General features: G+C 44.7%; 1 protein-coding gene across 5 annotated transcripts in view; it reads right to left on the bottom strand.

Moving 5' to 3' along the window:
- The window catches only part of FOXJ3 (forkhead box J3), a 162993-nt gene extending 149942 nt beyond the window's left edge, over window positions 1-13051 (bottom strand). The window contains exon 1 of one of the 5 annotated variants that reach the window (XM_004443128.3): window positions 12742-13051. Coding sequence is in view for 1 of the 5 variants with exons in the window: in XM_087446150.1 (XP_087302276.1) it covers window positions 11716-11785 (70 nt within the window). In the remaining 4 variants the exon portion in view is untranslated. The other 4 variants (XM_087446152.1, XM_087446150.1, XM_087446154.1 and 1 more) reach the window with 4 other exon arrangements.
- Window positions 13052-13514: the final 463 nt, after the last annotated feature.

Below are 13514 nucleotides of genomic sequence, written 5' to 3'. Positions count from 1 at the left end.
ATTTACTGAGGATTCAACAATGAACATTTTTAATATCCTGGAGGACAGTCTGTGAAACAGCAGACCTGGGCCTCTTGCTACTCCTAACTTGCATTGTGCTTCCACATCTCTAGGTTTTTGATTATCCTCTCAGCCTAGAATGCACCATCACTAATCTCAACTCAAACATTATCTCCTCCATGAAGCGTTCCCAATCATCATAAGCAAAAACTCTCTCTTCAACAAACCCACGGCTCTTTCTCTGTATCAGTTCTTGGTGAATAGACTATGCCTCTTACTTAGCTTTTGTTTGCTCACAATGCCCAGGACAGTGTCTGGCATGCATAGGTGCTCAAGAAATATTTGCTGAATGAATAATCACGTTCAAATACTTGAATATTCTTGTTAAAGAAGGCAAACTAGGTCTCTACTGTTACTCACAGAAAGACTAGGAAAAACAGATGAAGTTAGAAGCAAATTTTGCCCCAGAGCTAACAACAAACAGACTACCTTATAGCTATCAGTGACTACAGATGTACTAAGAGTAACCAAAAGACTATATATCAAGTGTTTTAGTGGGATATCTCACTGGCCTGAACAACTCTTAAGATTCTAGGAACTGTTTTATATCTCATTATATTAGACAAAAGATAATTTTTTTTTTTTTAAAGATTTTATTTATTTATTTTTCCCCTCAAAGCCCCAGTAGATAGTTGTATGTCATAGCTGCACATCCTTCTAGTTGCTGTATGTGGGACTCGGCCTCAGGATGGACGGAGAAGTGGTGCCTCGGTGCGCGCCCGGGATCCGAACCCGGGCCACCAGCATCGGAGCGCGCGCACTTAACCACCAAGCCACGGGGCCGGCCCAAAAGATAATTTTTGATACAATATATTTGCATCAATATTAAAATTTTTTAAATTAAGCTTAAACACGAAATATCCTTTCATTTACTAGTATATTGAATACGTAATGATGCCTACTACGTGTCATGTACAGTGCTAAGTACAGAGGATAAAAGACAAAAAAAGACACTGCCTCTATTCTAGAAAAGTCAATACAAGGTTTCTTACTATGCTCCCAAAGCAAATCTGATACAAATCTGAATGCCTAGGTCATCTACCTCAATAAGAAATGCTCCTTAGATGAGGAAATTCTTTAGATCAATGATTTTCAATATTTTGCAGAGAAATAGCTACGAAGCCATCGGCTCCTCTTAAAGTCATACAAGCCACACTACTAAATGCATTAAGATCTTCAAACAAACAACCTAGTTATTCTGCCCTTCTCTGCTAAAAATTAGAAACAGAAGAAACCCCAGGATACCTCCATATGCCAAAGATACCTCTGTGATGTCTCTCCCAAACTAAAAGCGGTAGTCTTTGCTAGCAGAGACCCTTTTACTTGTGTACTCAGCATTTAGTACAGTGCCCAGGACACAGCAGATGGTGAATAAATGAGCAAACGAGTGAGAGAAATTAATGAGTCCAATATTTCTGGATGAAAACAGTACCTTAAAGAAGCACCAACAATTTGGTTTTTCTTATTAGAAACCTGCCAAAGAAATGGAAGCACATGAGTCGAGCCTTAAGTTCATCTTCATTATAAGTCACAGTGTGATTTTTAGGCCATTTACTGATAAGCACTTATTGTAAGTAAATCGAAGGTCTTGGTTGCTTCTGGGGGACTAATAAATTAACTTATTGATCAGCAGAGCTAATAACCAAATCCTAACTCAAAGAAAAAACTGAAACACTTAATACATCCACAACTTGAACCATAAGATTTATAACCAAATAATTTATCAAACCAATTTACTAACATAACTACCTAGAAAGCAAAATACTTTGATAGCACCAAGTGTTTAAACTGTTCTTCAAAAGTGCTGATTCAGGGCTGGCCCTGTGGCTTGGTGGTTAAGTGCGCGCGCTGCGATGCTGGTGGCCCGGGTTCGGATCCCGGGTGCGCATCGAGGCACCACTTCTCCGTTCATCCTGAGGCTGAGTCCCACATACAGCAACTAGAAGGATGTGCAGCTACGACATACAACTATCCACTGGGGCTTTGGGGGGAAAAAATAAAATAAATAAAATCTTTAAAAAAAAAAAAAAAAAGTGCTGATTCATGTTCTTCCAAATTCTCATTTGAACCATAAAAATCAGACATATGTTTATTATAGAGAACTTAGAAAATATAAACAGGTTCAAAGGAGAAAATAAAGACTACCCACTGTGATGCTTTCTTTCCCAGTCTTTTGTTCCACAGTTATAACTTCTTCATAAACTGTCACTCTTCCTATCCACTTTGCAAGAGACAAGAGATTCACACTACAGCAATAACCCACACACCCTCAGCAGAATCATGTTCCAGGTATAATTTCTCGATGTCTAAATTTTATAGATGTGTACCTCCACAAAATAAGACCAAATCTGCTATGTAGTAATCCTTAAAAGTTTCCCTTCTGATTCTACCTCCTCTTTACCTCCAGAATTCTACAAGGAATGCAGGCTCAAGTAAAAATATATCCAATGACTGGAAATGAACCCAAATTTAACAAAAAAAAAATAATTTGTTCCCAATAGTTTTATGTCCCCTTGTCTGACATTTATCTCAAGACAAATTTCTGCTCCAAGTAGCCCCAGTCCTTTGGGGTCCATAACCTTTAATTTCTAGCTCAAAAATCCAAAGTATGTTCTTCATAAAAACTGTCAGTTTTCTACTAAAGAGTACAAGACTAGGGGCCAGCCCAGTGGCACAAGTCGTTAAGTGTGGGCGCTCCGCTGCGATGGCCCGGGGTTCACCGGTTCGGATCCCGGGCGCACACCGACGCACCGCTTGTCGAGCCATGCTGTGGTGGCGTCCCATATAAAGCAGAGGAGGATGGGCATGGATGTCAGCCCAGGGCCAGTCTTCATCAGCAAAAAAAAAAAAAGAGGAGAGGATTGGCAGATGTTAGCTCAGGGCCAATCTTCCTCACCAAAAAAAAAAAAAAAAAGAGTACAGGACTAGAAACAGAATGCAGGATTTGAATTCCTGTCTCTGTTCTACTACTAAATAACTGAGTGACGCTAAGTCAGTCTTAGCTTGTGTCTCATTTTCGCTATTTGTCAATAGGAATATTACTTGCCCTACCTATATTACAGGGCTGTTGTGAGGCTCCAAAAATCCAATAGATCAGAGAAAATGCTTCTCAAAAAGCATAATTCAAATGTAAGGTGGAAATCCTTCCAAAACACATATGCCCTATAATAAACAATATAAACCATGACTTCCTCTGATATGCAAAAGATGCCATTTCTGATGGTGATTAGGGTCTACGTATATACATGGTGGGACAATACCATCAATAGCTCCTTACACAAGGTAGACAGGTAAAGCATGTCATAGATTCACAGACCCAACCACACTACCTCCTGCCATTGACAGTCTGGTCCATCTTCATTCAGAAGAGTCAACCTGTTCCTGACTGCAGGAACTGTTGTGTCTGTAATTAATTTCTCAAAGCTCCACAGACAAGCCACAAAAACTTTTTATTTTTAATAAGCACCCATGCACCCACTAGCCAAAACCTAAGACCTTACCAATAACTTATTTCCACCATATTGCACTTCTCTCCCAATCCCACATTTCTATAAGCACAGAGAATTTGAAACTTTTATTAGTGAGTTCTAGCAGTCTTCCCCCTTCATCCATTCCTCTCACAAATCTTTCAATACACAGTAAAGTCAGGTCTCAACCTTAGGAAAAAGGTGATTACAATTTCCAAGATCTTTAATAAGGTCACATCAGCAACATACTCTACCAATTAGAAGACCAATCGTATTTTCTTGATACCCCTATATCACTGGGCATGACTGTGTCTAGGTAGGAGAATTCAGTTACAACTTTTAGCTTTGTACTCTAGATGAAAACTGTAGCTAAAAGTCAGTTTACTGGGTAAAGTCTCCTTCAAACACAGGGTCATCCAGGAATAATCAGCCAACTCTTCAATGAAATCCATGACCCTCTCTACATGACTCAAAGATAATGAAAAAACAACCAATGCTTTGGTTTGAAATGTTTCTGTTCCCCCACAATTCATGTTGAGATCCTAACTCCCAAAGATGATGGTATTAGGAGGTGGGGTCTTTGAGCTCAAAGCGCTCCAGAGGGATCCCTTGCCCCTTCCACCACATGAGGACACAGCAAGATGGTGCTGGCTATGAACTAGAAAGGAGGCCCTCATCAGAAGGCGATCATGCTGGTAAGCTCATCTTAGACTTTCCAGCCTCCAGAACTGTGAACAATAAATTTCTGTTATTTTTAAGCTACCCAGTCTGTGGTATTTTGTTATAGCAGCTCAAAAGGACTAAGACAGCCAACATGCAGGGTTTCTAGAGACTCGCGCTAAAAGTTCCCACCCAAGGAGCTTCCCCACCCCCAAACTGTTAGCGTTCAACTCAGAAGAGAGTTCTCTAAGACTATGTTCTAACAACAGTTCCTCTTACTGCATTCCATAAGTTTGAGTCCATTACAGACTACTTCATCCATTGATGATGCGAAATGAGTCAGGCCACTGTTAATGTAGGTCTGATTATACTAAAATGAAATCACTTTAGATTTGTGGTAAAATTCTTAGAGTAACCAGAGTGGATTAGTAATTATTAGCAACTAGGCTTAGGGCCGGCCCCGTGGCTTAGTGGTTAAGTGCGTGCGCTCCCCTGGTGGCAGCCCAGGTTCGGATCCCGGGCGCGCACCAACGCACGGCTTCTCCGGCCATGCTGAGGCCGCGTCCCACATACAGCAACTAGAAGGATGTGCAGCTATGACATACAACTATCTACTGGGGCTTTGGGGGAAAAAATAAAAAAAATAAAAAAACAGAAACTAGGCTTATTAACGGTGTCAAAGTAAGAGTTCTTATTGAATATGGTCCTAATGATCTTATATCAGATTCATATTTATTCTATACTTTATCTTGTTACAGTTTTAAAGTTTGACACCACATATAAGTCTCACTTGCTTTGTTCCAGTTTTCTCTCAATTCCATAGAAAACAGAATTTTTTTTTTTTTTTTGGTGAGGAAGATCAGCCCTGAGCTAACACCCGTGCTAATCCTCCTCTTTTTGCTGAGGAAGACCGGCTCTGAGCTAATATCTATTGCCAATCCTCCTCCCTTTTTTCCCCCAAAGCCCCAGTAGATAGTTGTATGTCATAGTTGCACATCCATCTAGTTGCTGTATGTGGGACGCGGCCTCAGCATGGCCAGAGAAGCGGTGCGTCAGTGCAAGCCCGGGGTTCCGAACCTGGGCCGCCAGTAGCGGAGCGCGTGCACTTAACCGCTAAGCCACAGGGCCGCCCGAAAACAGAATTATTTTCTATAGAAAATATAGAAGCTATAGAAAAGTATAGAAAGCTATAGAAAAGTAATAGCTATAGAAAAGTAAAGCTAGGGCCAGCCCTGTGGCTTAGCGGTTAAGTGCGTGCGTTCCGATGCAGGCGGCCCGGGTTCGGATCCCGGGCGCGCATGGACGCACTGCTTCTCCAGCCATGCTGAGGCCGCGTCCCACATACAGCAACTAGAAGAATGTGCAACTATGACTTACAACTATCGCCTGGGGCTTTAGGGGAAAAATAAATAAATAAATAAATAAATAAATAAATAAATAAATAAATAAGCTACAGAAAAGTAATAACCACTCTGAAAGACATTGCATTCTCAGGCTATCAGCTGATATGTCAAGTAGAATAGAGGCCAAAGGTACCTAACTCCAAAAGGTTACTTAAAATAAGCAGAATGCCATTGTTATAAATATAAATACAACATCTGATTCCATATAACAAAGCTATTTCCATATCCCAACAGATGGCCCATAGTAATAACGCTTTGCTGATCTGGTTATAACAAATTCTATTAAATCCAAAATCCTGTATAGCAGATGCCTTTTCCAGTTTCAGTATAAGTCTCTATCTTTAACCAAAACACTGTGCTGTGGTTCTTGTTATTTGTGCACTAAAATCCATTTATGCCAATTAAGACAGTCAAATTCTTTGAAAGTTGTCATAGGGCCGGCCCCGTGGCTTAGCGGTTAAGTGCGCGCACTCCATTACTGGTGGCCCGGGGTTCGGATCCCGGGCCCGTACCGACGCACCGATTCTCCGGCCATGCTGGGGCCACGTCCCACATACAGCAACTAGAAGGATGTACAACTGTGACATACAACTATCCACTGGGGCTTTGGGGAAAAAAAAGGAGGAGGATTGGCAATAGATGTTAGCTCAGAGCCGGTCTTCTTCAGCAAAAAGAGGAGGATTAGCATGGATGTTAGCTCAGGGCTGATCTTCCTCACAATAAAAAAAAAAAAAAAAGCCTCAGAAAATGTTAGCTATTAATAACATCACTACCAATATCACCATCAGCACATTAATCCCCACTAAAGTTCTGAAAGAAAAGGGAGAAATATGAAATGACTTACCTAAATCACAGAGCAAACAAGTCACAGAATCTGGTAAGAAAAATCTCTTCATTTTAAGTCCTAAAGATTAAACACTAAAAATTACTGATTCCCTAATTAAGGGGATTTCTCAGCCCCTCTAATTTTCCAGGAATTCACATGGGGATCCTTTAAGTTAGAATAACGGCATAGAGTAGTGGAAATAGCAATGGACCTAGACTAAGAAGATCTAATTCTCCATCACTGACTTAAGTGTGCAATATTGGGCAAGTCACCTAATCTAAACTTCAAATTGCTCATCTTAAAAAATGCTTTGCTGGGCTGGCCCCGTGGCTTGGCGGTTGAGTGCGTGCGCTCTGCTACTGGCGGCCCGGGTTCGGGTCCCGGGCGCGCACCGACGCACCGCTTCTCCAGCCATGCTGGGGCCGCGCCCCACATGCAGCAACTAGAGGGATGTGCAGCTATGACACACAACTATCTACTGGGGCTTTGGGGGAAAAAATAAATAAATAAAATTATTAAAAAAAAAAATGCTTTGCTGAGGCCGGCCCAGTGGCGTAGCAGTTAAGTTTGCGCACTCTGCTTTGGCGGGCCTGGGTTTGCAGGTTCAGATCCCGGGCGCGCACTGACGCACCGCTTGTCAAGCCATGCTGTGGCAGCGTCCCATATAAAGTAGAGGAAGATGGGCACGGATGTTAGCCCAAGGCCAATCTTCTTAAGCAAAAAAGAGGAGGATTGGCAACGGATGTTAGCTCAGGGCTAACCTTCCTCACAAAAAAAAAAAAAAAAAAAAAAAATGCTTTGCCTACATCACAGGGTTGTCGTGAGCTCAAATGAGATAACGTATAAGAAAACGTTCGTAAACCATAAACACACTACAGTCACACACCACATAATGACATTTCTGTCAATGACGGACCACATATATGACGGCGGTCCCATAACATTAGTACCATATAGCCTAGGCGTGTAGGCTATACCATCTAGGTTTGTGTAAGTACACTCTATGATGTTCCCACAACAATAGAAATCAGCTAACGACGCCTTTTCTCAGAATGTATCCCCATCGTTAAACAGCACATGACTGTATATGAATGTTCAAGGGCCATGTCTTACTCATCTTTATATCCTCGATGCCTAGCAGAATGCACAGCAGAGGTTATAATCTAAAAGAAAAGCCATGGGAGGGGTAGAGTTGGCAGGGTGAGGATTAAGGTGAAGACAGGGAAGGGTTTTTAAAAAAGCAAGAAATCCAACTGTCCATCAACTGATGAATGGACACATAAAAGGTGGTACAGCCATACAGTGGAATATTATTCAGCAATAAAAAGAAGTGAGATACTGATATACTTTACAACACGGATGACCCTTGAAACATCATGCTAAGTGAAAGAAGCCAGGCACAGAAGACCATATGTTGTACGAGTCCATTTATATGAAATGTCCAGAATAGGCAAATCCACAGAAATGGTAAGGACATTAGTGGTCGCCTAAGACTGGGAGGGAGGGGAAAATAGCAAGTGACTGCTAATGGGTACAGACTTTCTTTGGGGGGGATTATGAAATGTCTAAAGATGACTGTGGTGATGGCTGCACAACTTGGTAAACATACTAAAAACCACTGAATTGTATACTTTAAATGGGTGAACTGTATAGTATGTGAATTATATGCTGATAAAACTGTTTAAAAAAAGAGTGAGAAGAAAAGTTTGTGAGAGCCGTAAAGTATAAAATCGCTGGCTTTAGAACACAAGTTTCGGGCCAGCCCCGTGGCTTAGCGGTTAAGTGCTTGCGCTCCGCTGCTGGCAGCCCGGGTTCGGATCCCGGGCGCGCACCGACGCACCGCTTCTCTGGCCACGCTGAGGCCACGTCCCACGTGCAGCGACTGGAGAGATGTGCAACTATGACATACAACAATCTGCTGGGGCTTTGGGGGGAAAAAATAAATAAATAAAATCTTTAAAAAAAAAAAAAAAGAACACAAGTTTCTTTCCTTTTTAAAGAAAAAAAGTGAGTTTTCTGATATTTGAGTAGCTCTGACATGTGGACCAGAATGAGACCAGAGGAAGCATTTGGAGAAGATACTAAGAATTACCACACCAGACCATAATGTCTCTACAAATCCTTCTGTGAAAAACAAATCTGGCATCTATTCTTATCCTTCCTTTCAAAATGCTCTCTAAGGTTACAAATTACATCCCAGTCCTAGTTCAATAGTCTTTTCATCATGATCATTGTTTTTGAACTTCAAGACTACATTAGATACTGTCAACCACACTATCTTTCCTATCCTTGGCTTCTGTGGCACTGATACACTTCCTGGTTCTTCTCAGAATGCTTTACCTACTAGCCTATAACGTCCAAAGTCCCAAACCTCAAAGCTCTTTCTCCATCATACTACTAACCTCCCTCACGTGTTTTTTTTACTACCATTTATAGCCCTAACGCACAATCTACATTTCATCTCTACTCATCATACAGCGATGTTATACAGACACTTCAGTATTATTCTCGTCAATTCTTGATTATCTTCACTAAGGCTAGGAAGCAGTGGTGTGGCTCAACCAAAATAAATAATTCCTAAGCTATTTCTACGTGGCTTTGCAATGTGGTATACAATTTTTTCCTTCTGAATAGATGTTTTTCTAACTGTTTTGCTTAGATTAATACTAAACTAGTCTGCATTTCCAGAGCTAAACCAGCAAGGAGAGAAGGCTATCAGGAGTGGCAGACTAGCCTGCTATTGAAAAACTGATTGTACACAATCTGGTGTTGCCCATAACCAATCTCAGCTCATTTTCCTTCACAGTGATACTCTCCTGATTTCCTCACTATTATCAGCCATCTTCCCAGGATTCTAGGCTTTAATCTTTTAATGTTTTATTTGCTCTCTTCCCTTTGCCCACATTCAGTCATCACTAAGTTCACATTAATTCTTACTCACACATACATCTTATATATTCTATACACTCTTTCTTAGGACAGTATAATTTAATGATTAAATGTGTAAGCTCAAAGGCCAGATTGCCTGGGTTCAAATCCCAGCTCTGCTGCTTACTCTCTAGGGGATTTGGGGCAAGTTACCCCACCTCTCTGTAACTCAGTTTCTTCGTAGGAATAAGAAGATCTTATTATGAAGATTTTATGAGTTAAATACATGTAAAGAGCTTAGAACAATGCCTGGCACACAGTAAGTACTCAATAAACATTAGCTATTATTTTATTCCCATAATCACTATCTTACGTCAGACCCTCATCATCTTATTCCTAAAATTATCCAAGAGCATTCCAGTCAGTCTCCCCACTCCAGGACACTCAGCTAATACAAAAACCTTCCTCAGGAACAATATGCATCATCTTACTCCCATTCTTGAGAACCCACTGTGGTACCCCATCAAACTAAACCATATATCCTTGATAGGTCCTCCACCAATACCCATTCACCAATCCTCAACTCATTTATTATTATTCACCAATACAGATTCCCTGTGCCAATCAAGCTGCTTAATATCTTTTGTACATTGTCACTTCTCTGTCTTTGCAAGTACCCTTTCACTCTCCTAGAATACATCTCTTCCCCTTTGAAATTCCTATCTTTATCAAATCTCACTTATACCTTTCACTTTGGTTACACTGTTATCCCAACCAGGAGTTTGATGTTGCTTGGTAATTATGAACGATGTATGTTACCTGCTGTTTCCCCAACTGAAGTTGAAGCCTTTGAAAAGACCACATATTTTATTTCTTGCGTCTCTTCATACAGACTACTTCACACATAGCACTGTTATTTTGCAGAAGGACACAAATGCTGACTGACTTACTAAAAAAACATGCCTCAGAATGTATCAGAACAACATTCTCTATTTTCCACTGCCCCACCCACACTTAGCATGATGAAAGCAGATAGAATCTGTATTTAAATATTTTTATTTTACATGGAGGGAAAATGTACTAACAACTGTACCAGATAAAAGGAAAAAAACATACTCAAAGAGAATGCACAATGCAAAAAGCAAATCAAGAAAAAGTGAGCATGCTGGCCATTCTGGAATCTAAAAAGTGGCTTCAAAACATTACGATTTTTTTATTTCACCCAAACTAACGAACCAAAAAGAGCCAAAATAAATGTGTCGTGACCCCATCCAAAAAATATCTAATAAAAGCATGAGAAAGTCCCCAGTCTCCTGAACAGCACAAAACCAAGACCAAGATTCACCTCAACTCCAAGAGACACAAAAAAGAAAACAGAAATCCTCAAGTTTATCTAAAAAACTTCAATCACATCTATATATGCTACCCAAATAGAAAAATGAAGAGGCGTTACTACTTTTCTACAAATATTTGCTAAAGTCTAGGAAGAATAAAAGGCTTCTCTCACTGCTACTGTGCCTGCTCCCTATTAAGGGAGCAATGTGTGGGCACAAAAGAGCAAAACACAGGAAGATGGAAACCTTAATTTGGAAGAGACATTAAGGAAAGAAACTCCTCAAAACACGTTTCAAAAAACAGAGCGCAACAATACTCAACAGAAAGAGAGGGAAAGTGTAATAAAAGAGCTCCCACGAAATAAGTGACTCAGTGAAACTACTGAGTGCTGCCTCGCAAGTGAAGAGCTATGCATGGAACACTTCTGCGACATGCACCGTTTCACTGGGAAACAACACAGAAGGAAAAAAATTAACGTCAGGAAAAGACAAAAAAGATGCCCACCAATCTCTGACGACCTGGCCAGCCCAACTCACCTCATTCGGGAGTCCAACCAGGAACAACAGAGACGTGGACTGCACAACACAGAAAAGAACAACTTTCGCCGACTACACACACAAAAAGCAGAACGGAGAAGTGAAAACCATACCCCTCGACGCTGCAGCAGCTAGAGCTTATTCTCTCCGTAGGACTACGCAGAAGAGAACAGCAGAAGAGCAGCTCCAGAGGAGAAAAGGCGTCAGTGAAGAAGCCCTGTTATGTCTCCTACTGGCCTCGATTGCAGAGAGCACAACTCCTGCTTCCTCCAGCTAACCACCGCCGGCCTCAGCAAGGCAAACTGACCCCGACGCCTTCCACGCCACCCGGAGGAAATCACAGAGGAAAACCACCCGCGGACCTCCCTCCTCACCAACTGCAAAAATGGAGGGGGTGGGGGAGAGACACCCTACCACGTGGGCAGGATGCAACACACACAGCACAGCAACACGTCCGCATGGAACGGCTGCCTCTGCCCTAACGCCGGCAGAGAACACGGCGACAGGATGGGTGGGAACGCAGGCCCCTCGCGCGGGCCTCCTCACCCCGCAGGGCATACCCGAGGCGCGAGGTCCGGCCCGCCTCACCGGCCGAAAACCACCCCCGCGCTCGGAGAGAAGAAGCTGCATCGGGCCGGCCAGGGGGCTAGCCCAGGCCGGGGGACAGGTCCCGGGAGGCGGCGGCGGCCGCGGTCGTCCGACGCAGCGCCCCAGGAACCCCGCTGGGGGAGGGGCGGGAGGCGCGAGCCGCCGCTTCCCGGCTGAGGGGCAGCGGCAGCTGAGGCGACGCCGCGGGGGAGGGGGGACGCAGCCCTCGCCGCCCGCCAGGCCCCGGCCGGGCCCGGGCCCCCGCCCCGCCCGCCCGCGCCGCAGCGCGGCCACGGCTGAGAGGAGGTAGAGGGCGTCTCGCGGAGAGCAGCGCCTGCCTCCGTCCCGGGAAATGCCTCGGCCCCGCCTCCTCGCCCGCCGCCCCGGCCCGGCCTTCCCGGCGGCGGGCGCTCACCTCAGGCTGTGCAGGCCGGGACGGCCCGGCCGAGCCCCCGGCCGCGGCGCGCGTCTCCCCGCCCCGGGAAAGGTCCCAACGGCGCCTGGTGCGAGCGGCCGAGGCCCGGGCAGCGCCGAGAGCGGCGGCAGCAGCAAGAGCAGCCAACATCCGGGGCCTCGCACCCGGAACTACTTCCCGATGCGCTCTCCCTCCCGCCCCTGCCGCCGCCGCCGCTGCCACCCCCGCCTCCCGCGACGTCGCTGCGCTACCGGCCCGGCGTCGGCGGCGTCACGGCGCCTCCGCGATCACGGCAGCGGCGGCGCGCGCGGAATCCCTCCGCTGGGACAAGTAGTGCCCCGGGACTCCGGGGGTTCTGCCTTGGCGTAGCCCGTGTCATCCAGCAGCCGGCAGCTCCGAGCGACTTAGGGGTCTCTGCGCCTCAGAGTAGCGACTGGGAAGTGGGGGCGGCGCGGCCGGCTCTGTAGTTGAGGACAGCAGGGACCTGCGGCCTTGGACCCTGCCCGCAGATTCCAGGAGCCTCATGCTCCCGGGGGAATGGCTCCTCGTGACCCTGCCCCCCCGCCAACGCCCGCCGCCTCACCGTAGCGACAGGCACCTTAGCCGCTCCGGGAAACCGGACGCCTTCTCCAGCTTGGCACACTGCGGATTCTACAGGCCCCAGCAAAGGCACCTTGGGCTTTCAGGCCAGCCTTCTTTCAGCAGTTCACAAGTGCCGGGTTCAGACCCATCTCTGCCGGGGCCTAGCCTGAGCTTCCTTCTCACAACAAAGGAGCTGGGACTCGAAAGGCCCTTCTGATTGAAGTAGCTCCCCAGGTTATGGTCCTTGCTATCAACAGGTGGAGCATTTAGAAGAGTAGTTCGGGCGACTTGTGAACTTTGGAATTTACTTCTACGTCAGTCTTCACTGGCTCTTCCTCTAAACTGTCGGCACTGCCAGTCTGCCCTGTAATTTCACACTTAATTACGTGCAGACGTATTATTTGCTATTGCGTCATTCGCGTTAGTCACCTATGTAGCACCAAGCATGCTTTTGAATTCACAGTAGGTGCTCAGTATTTGGTACTGAGATACGTGTTAGATGAATACTAGGCTGAGTGGATGAGAGGGAAGGAAGAGGCCTGAGTGAATTGGCCCTAGAAACCTTTTTGGGCGTAGTCTTCCAGGGGTCAGATAAAGACCTCTGGTGTTTAAAGAGCTGAGTACCCAATTGCTTCAGCGAACATTCAACTCCTACCATTTTCCAAGCATTTCTAGGCATTGAGGATTCAAAGCACTCCTATATTCCTTTTCTATATGACTCTAGCAAGATTCTGAAAATACAAAGATTCATTCACTTCTTCATCCGACAAATAT

The sequence above is a fragment of the Ceratotherium simum genome, chromosome 22 (assembly GCF_057802395.1).
Source record: "Ceratotherium simum simum isolate JZ-2026a chromosome 22, ASM5780239v1, whole genome shotgun sequence".
In the NCBI taxonomy this organism is placed as follows: Eukaryota; Metazoa; Chordata; class Mammalia; order Perissodactyla; family Rhinocerotidae; genus Ceratotherium; species Ceratotherium simum.
This window is presented reverse-complemented; position numbering and strand designations above follow the sequence as displayed.